The 7,512-nt window shown below is 44.3% G+C and overlaps 1 protein-coding gene across 1 annotated transcript; it reads right to left on the minus strand.

The window, feature by feature from the left end:
* Positions 1 to 2,638: 2,638 nt before the first annotated feature.
* LOC100771813 (melanoma-associated antigen 10) lies at positions 2,639 to 7,289 on the minus strand. Its single transcript, XM_027433419.2, has 4 exons — positions 7,122 to 7,289; positions 5,447 to 5,541; positions 4,620 to 4,697; positions 2,639 to 4,065 (listed from the first exon to the last, which is right to left on the minus strand). The coding sequence occupies exon 4, from the start codon at positions 3,998 to 4,000 to the stop codon at positions 3,083 to 3,085; it is 918 nt and encodes a 305-aa protein (XP_027289220.1). The 5' UTR covers positions 4,001 to 4,065; positions 4,620 to 4,697; positions 5,447 to 5,541; positions 7,122 to 7,289; the 3' UTR covers positions 2,639 to 3,082.
* Between the last annotated feature and the right edge of the window lie 223 nt (positions 7,290 to 7,512).

The raw sequence follows: 7,512 nt of genomic DNA on the forward strand, positions 1-7,512 counted from the left end.
ACATTGAGAATCTGAGGAAGAGCAGAGGGGAAAAGGAGCCACTTCCCTGCTTATCCCTCATTAAATATGAGTCTCTCTGCTATGTCACTTCCTGCCTGGATCACCACTTCTTTGCTACATTTCCTAGAATCCTCTTTGACTCCTAGTCCCATCCAACTTGCTGCCTCATTGGCCAAACAGTACTTTATTCAACAATCAATAAGATGAACATACACAGAAGTACATTCCCCATCAAAAGAAGATTGGAATGTCCTTGAGAAGGAGACCAGCTGATGAAGGAATTTTTTTATAGAATTGTAGAATATTTGTATTATTGGATTTTGTTGGAACAAGACATATAATCCATGTATTATGAAATATGTGCAGCACTAATTCATATCTGTGATATATATCTGTGATATATATTATCACAAAAATATTCCCTGTGTTACTTCCTGCTCAGGTAGTAGGAGAGTTGTGGTTGTGATGGGCTAATACTAGAAATTGTATAACTATTACCTGGGAAAAACAAAAAGTAATTACTGTAGATTGTGAGATAGTTGCATTCTTTATCTGTTGGCTAGGCTTCTAAAACCACATTTGCCCTGAAATTCATGTATTCTTCTTCTTTTTAATTTAATTGTATTCTATGTTCAATCTGACCATTCTTTGCCTGAACATTTCATCAGGTGTACTAGTCAGCATAGAAGTCACAGGGACAGTGGGTTACTCTTTCTGGCATCCAGAGGAGGCAGCAGGAGGATCTGCTAAGAGACAGGCGCATACAGAGCCCTGCTTGCTTCCCAGCGCTGTCAATTATTAGGCAGGAATTGGAAAAATTCCCAAGGCTGTGGGCCATAGTGCTCTTCAACTGGGAAGTAATACAACCTGTCTGTTAGGGTTGCTGGAATATGTGTTCTCCATTTGAAGGCACCAGTAAAGTTCCTTAGTGAGGGGAAACACATTGAAAAGTAGATGATTTCTTTTTATTATAATTTTATTTTAACCAGTTCCACCCTGGGGTAATGATGTTGTTCCTGTTCTCCAGGATATATCAGAGAACATGTAGCCCAACAGGACACAGTAGAGCTAACCAGCCACAACAACATTTCAGGAATAAAACTCACTAAATCTTCCCTCATTTTGGACACACATCAAAATCTGGGTGCAGGTTAAATATCCCTACAGGGATGCTCCTAGAATGTGAGTCAAGGACCAGTTTCTCACTTCCACCCCTCCCAGAGGCTTTTCCAGGCAAACCACTACCTTCAATAGTTCGCCAATTGCACTGGAGATAACTGAAGTAAAATGTTATCTTAGGGTTAAAGAGATGGATCAGAGGGTAAAAGTGCTAAATTCTCCAGTCTGACAATTTGAGCTATATCCCTCAAGGCCACATAAAGAGTGAGGTTCCACAGAATGCAACTGAAATCCTACCACTCCTTTATTGAGGTGAGAGATAGCGGAAGAATTGGCCAGAATCTCTCAAAGCTACTAGCCTAGTGTAAAAAGTGCAGCCAACAGAAACAAGAGACTTGGTCCTGCTTCAACATGGTGGAAGGCAAGAACCGCTGTGAAAGTTTTCCTCTGCTGCCTCTGCAGTGGTATGCATGCATTGTCCTCACACTGATATACACACAAAGAATTGTGTTGTTTTTTTTTTTTTTTCAATTTAAATTCATGTGGGGCTGGAGAGCTCAGCTAATTCAGAGCACTTCCTGCTCTTTCAGTGCACCTGACTTTTGTTTTCAGCACTCACAGGCTGACATTCTAATTCTAGTTCCTAAGGATCTGGCACCTAATTCTGGTCTCCCTAGGCACCAGGTACACATATACCCCACTTACTTAAACGCAGACAAATCACTGAAATACGTAAGAAATATTTAAAGTAATTTTTAACAGACAGTCCAGTATCCTCTGACCAAGGAGACAAAAGAGAACATGTCTAGAAGTTTTAGGCCTCACTTTCCCGTGATTCTCAAATGTTAGGAACCTCCTGTAAAGGATAGCAGTAAAACACGGAGTGCATGAGACGTATTCAGTTGTAACGCATATTCCTGTCCCAGGCCTGGATTCTTCTCTTAATATTTTAGTTTTATGTGCTGAGGTTACAGGGCTACAATCATTCTGATTGCATATGACATGAAAGTGTTTAAGTACTGAGTGACAATCCCAGGCTGATTCCTCTCTACGGAAGTTCACTGACAAGAGGGACTGCTCAGAGGAGTCTCCCCGTCTTTCATCCCTAAATCAATCACACCATGTGAGGGCCTGGCCTTGGCTACTTTGCAGTTTAAATTATAATCAATTCTCTCAGCCTCCCAAGCTTCCTTGGTTTAAGGTTCACTGGACTTTTCACCCCAAAGAGCCCTGTGCAGCACTTCTGTACTGGGGCTTATGGTCAAAAAGGACTTCTGTCTTTCCCCACAGGGCTGTGGCTCCTGTTCTCACCCCATTTACAGGAAAGATTGGATCTGGCTTCTTCTAAGTACCAATTATCCACAGGTAGAGAGGGATCTGGCATCTCCCACATCTCACTGCTATCACAGAACTTTGCAATGATTGGGTACTCAGTGAAGGTTTTAGGAAGAGATTCTTTTTAGCTTACTTAAGCTTTAATTTTAATTAGTTAACCAGAATTCGGGAATAAACATAGTAACACAGTCAAAAACGAATTTTATTATGTTCTTTATTTTGATGCGAATTTCTTTTCCATTGCCCAGGAAATTGCAAGTTTAACACTCTCACATCTTGTAATATGTTATAAATTCAAAAACACTGTTTGTTTTCAAGAAAACAAAATTCTCCTAACCTGGATCAACAATAGATGCATTTTTGTATCCTTAAAAATCTCAAACCAATGAACCTTGTAATAAAAGTAGAAAAATCTTAAAATAATGAGCCTCCTCAAATCACTCAAACAGAATAGTAAGAAAAAAAAAAAAAAAAAAAAAAAACAAAGGAATGGTTGACACTCTTTTTCCCAGCAGTGACTACTTACTTCACTACTCTGCCTGACCTAATGGGGACTGGAAACTGCAAGCACAGTAGAACTTGCAGTGGTCAGAGCAGCAGTGTCTATTAGCTGCTGGGCTTCTCTGGCCTAGGCCCGCTCTTGCTGCTCCCTCAAAGCCTCTGCATACTTCTCAGGGTAGGATCTAGGATCCTGCTTAACAATGCTGGCATAAAATTCCAAGACTTTCATCTTGGTGGTTTCTGCATAGGCCCTCGGGCCCCACAGGAACTCATAGCGAGGAGGACAGCTGTTGGGCACCTGCCTGTACTCCACATACCCTTCCTGCACAAAATCCTCTGTGATGAGACTCCTGGGCTCCCCAAATATGAAATGATCCATGCCAGCATACAGCCCTAGGCTATTCAACACATCCCAGAACACCTCCTCACTGACACAATTGTCCTCTATGAAGATGATGCATAGGACAATTATAACCAGGCCTGTCTTGGGTACACCTACAACCCCGTGCAGCATCCCGTCATAGGTGATTCCCAGGGCAGGGTAAAGGAAATACGAGTGGACAAATGGGTCCACTTCCATCATCTCAATACCAAAGATCAACCTCATACACTCAGAGGCCTTACTAAAGATCACAGCATAGTATTCCTCATAATCCCTCATGGCCCTAGTCATCATTTCTGACTTGGTGGCTAGCTCCATCCTTCGAAACTTTATGAGCAGGAATCTCACCAAATCAACTATCTTTTCATTTAGTACACCTTGCGAGGGGTACTCAGGCTCAGCCACCTCTCCTGCTTGGTTGCCAGAGGCCTCACCAGATGATTCCCCTCCCATGGCAGCAGGAGGAGAGGAGGCTCTCTCAGCACTCTGAGGAGAACTGAGTGTTCCTCCACCAGACACTTCCCCTGAGGTGCTGGCAGTGGCAGCCACCTGGTTCCCCTCAGCTATGGGGAACTGTGCACTCTCCAGGCCTCTTTCCTCCCTCTGGGCCTGAGGGCTGGCTGGAAGGTTGAAGAGGCTCTGGCTGTTCTCAGTAGGATTCATCTTGAGCTTCCTTGGTAACAACAGTCAGGACACTGTTGAGATTACAAGATTGAAGACACACAAGCCTGAGAAAGAAAGGAAAAATGTGAGTGGACTCTAAATCTGTCCCTGTGGCAGCTCTCAAAAAAGCTTGTTTACAGGAGTTTGCTTGGGGTGGTACTCTAAGGCCAAAGGAATATGGTGCTTCATACACTCCTAAAAGCCTGAAAGAGGACAAGATACAGCTTCTCCAGTAGAGTGGCAAGTCTTTTTGCCTGAGGCAAATAACCAGAAAATCTGTATTTCTGAGATACAACCAAGGCAGTGAAGGTCCCTCCCACCTCCTTATACCAGGTCCCGAGAAAGTACAAAAAGTAGCTCAAATCACTACAGACTGACTTTCCTAGCACATGAGACCAGCCTCATCCTCACCGGATAAATGTGGAAAGGAGGAAGTTGTTCCATGATTCCCCCATGTCTGCATTCCTTAAGGCAAGCCTCTGTGTTTTATGACAAAGAGGGAAGAGGAGATGAAGAGAGGGAATCCGCTAAAAGTGCCTACGTTTTCTCACTGCTGACAGGAGGACGGGGAGGTACTGAGTCTCTTGTCTTGGGCTGATGGGACTCCCTCAGGTCTCACCTTCGAACTGACGCACCTGATTCTCCCTCTGACTTGAGTCAAGCTGTTAACAGGTCTTTCAACTCTTTAGACTAATGCCTGGAAATAAGACAGGGAGTTAAGGCTGACAACATTGCAGAGAACTGTTACGGAGAAAAGTTCAGGGAAGACTTTTGGGACCTATGACTGTGCTATGGGCTGGAGTTTCCTTCAGTCATACTCTGCACTTCTTACTAGAACTTGCCAGATCCTGGAAGCCATGAGGTTAACTAACAAGGTCTCCAGTTCTGGTCACATTCCACACATCCCTGAGATCCTTAAAGCTCTAGAGAGCAGGATTCAGTGCAGACCTCCTTTGTGAAGTATGTCTAAAGTCAAGGGAAAATGTGCTATACAGACTATGGATGCCCTGCGGTCATAGCTCAGGAACATTAAGTGGATTGCTTACTTAAAACTATCTCAGGCAGGAGCTGAGAGTCTGGGGGTTGATAAGATTTGAGGGAAAGGAAAAATCTGAAGGATAGGTGAGATGAATGTCAGGTATACTTAGGGAACCCACATCTTAGCAGAGGTGAGCCCAGAACATGTAGTCATCACTGGAGATCCCACATAGGAGTGGACGAGATGTGTCACCAGCTCACTTCTTCCTATGTAGCTACCTCATCTGAACTGACATTAATCGTAGGATCAAGTAAATCTTCTCCCAGAAAATGCAACTGAAATAAGCCCTCAAACCTAGCCACGCATCCAGGGATGTCCAGGCATAAGAACTGAGCCATACAGACTGCAGTCCCTTGTTAGTACATGTAGGGTTTCTTCACACCTTAAGCCCTCACCATATTACTCACCTGGATTGCTGGCAGACACTGGAGACCTCCCTCTGATAAACTCAGGTGGTTCCCAGTGGCTTTGATGACACCACACACTGTACAGGCTCACCTTCCTGAGATGGAAAATGAGATGAAGATAAAGCCCATCTTGAGAGCCCTGAGGGATTTACCAATACAGGTACATTCTCTTTTAAACATCTGGCACTCACTCAGTACAAAGATACATTAACTGGGAAACCTCTATCTAACAAGGTTTCTCCTGTGATCTGGATTGATAATTTGACCATCTCCCCACCAGGAACCTCATACGCTTATGTGTGGGGTAGAGCAGGAACCTGATGAGGATTGAGAGGGCTCATTCCTACAAGTCATCACTAACTAAGGCATTCTATCAACATCAGAAACCTGGACACATGACTCTTAAGTCCCCCCAAATCCCTGGAGGCAGTTACTTCAGATAGGGGAGGGGCTCATTCCCACAAATCAGCCTTGGTTTGTAATAGTATGGTCAAAATTATACATTGTAGCATTTTAATCTTAGCCTATCTATCTAGGGACCAGTTTTTCAAACTACTCACAGCACCCGTCTTAACTGACAGATGCCTGGGCTCCTCCTTCTTTTGGAGGGTCCTGGGTACTGACTCATTGGACAGAGTGAGGACTCGACTAGCTTACTGAGTACACCCCATTTGAATTACACTTTGAATTCCCCCTAGAACAGTGGCTCTCAACTTTCCTAATTGTATAACCCTTTGATACAGTTCTTCAGGTCGAGGTGACCCTCCCGACCATAAAAATTACTTTTGTTGCTACTTTGTGACTGTAATTTTGCTACTGCTATGAATTGTAATATAAATGTATCCACTTGCACGTGGTTTTAGGTAATCCCCGAGAAAGGACTTTTGATTACCAAAGGGGTTTCAAGAGCACAAGTTGAGAACCACTGATCTAGATCACGCCCCCGCCCCCACACACACAGAGAAAGGAAAGCGAAAGCGAAGTTGCCATCTAACGAAAGAGACCTCTGTCTTTACCGTCAGTGAGCACACAGCAAAGGGCTTATTACTAAAAGTGGATCCCCATTTACAGTGCTGATCACAAAGGTAGAGCTTTAACATTGTGGGGCCGTTTATCTGAATTGGTTTTTTATAAGTCCACTGTCCGGTCAGACTTTAATCCTGGACACGAGCTGACTTCTTCCTCACAGTCCTGAAAATGTGCCTTTTCAGCCCCCAAGATGGGCTGAAAAAGTGGGTTTTGCCTACAAGGAGGCCCCACTTGATGCCATATTAACCAAAGAGGTCAGACTACATTATTTGGGGTCCTTTAATCCTCAAAGGGGATTTTGAGCCCACCCGTCAGTTCTCACCTGGGCTCCACGGGCGCGGCGAGACCTTCTCCCTTCCAGGAACCTCACAAAATGGCTCTGAGCCTCGTAAGTACCCGGAAGCAGAATGCGCAGTCCGGAGTTCCGCCTTCCAGAAGCCTCACAAAATGGCTCTGAGCCTCCCCAGTTCCCGGATGCAGAAAGCGCTGATTGGAATTCCGTCTACTAAGAACCTCACAAAATGGCTTTAAGCCTCTGAAGTCCCGGGATTTTGAAAGCGCTGAGGTCTTGACCCTTCCAGAACATTCACAAAATGCCCCCAAGTCCCTTAAATCCATGGATATAAAAAGTTCTAAGTGTACTTACCTCTTCCAGAACTCTTCCCCAAAGGGATCTGAGTCCCCCAAGTTCCTGGATACCCAAACTTGGTGTGCTGGCACTGAACTGTCTTAAGTTCCTTGCTGCAGAAGGCACTGAGTGGACTTCACTCTTCCAGGAGCTTTGCAAAATGGCTCTGAGTCCCTAAACTACCAGGAAGTGCCTGTGAAGTAATGGGGAGGAGATCAGTTCCACAAATCAGCACCGAGGAATCTTTTAGCCTCCAGGAACTTCACAAAAGGGCAGTGAGTCATCCAAGTCCCCTGATGCAGATGCGGAAGTTTGGGTACCCACACATTGCTACAACTTTTTTTGGATTTCATGTAAGACCCTTAAAATGATACAATGTAGTTTGATTATCCAGGGTTCTCTATCTAGA

The sequence above is a fragment of the Cricetulus griseus genome, chromosome X (assembly GCF_003668045.3).
Source record: "Cricetulus griseus strain 17A/GY chromosome X, alternate assembly CriGri-PICRH-1.0, whole genome shotgun sequence".
Taxonomy (NCBI): Eukaryota; Metazoa; Chordata; class Mammalia; order Rodentia; family Cricetidae; genus Cricetulus; species Cricetulus griseus.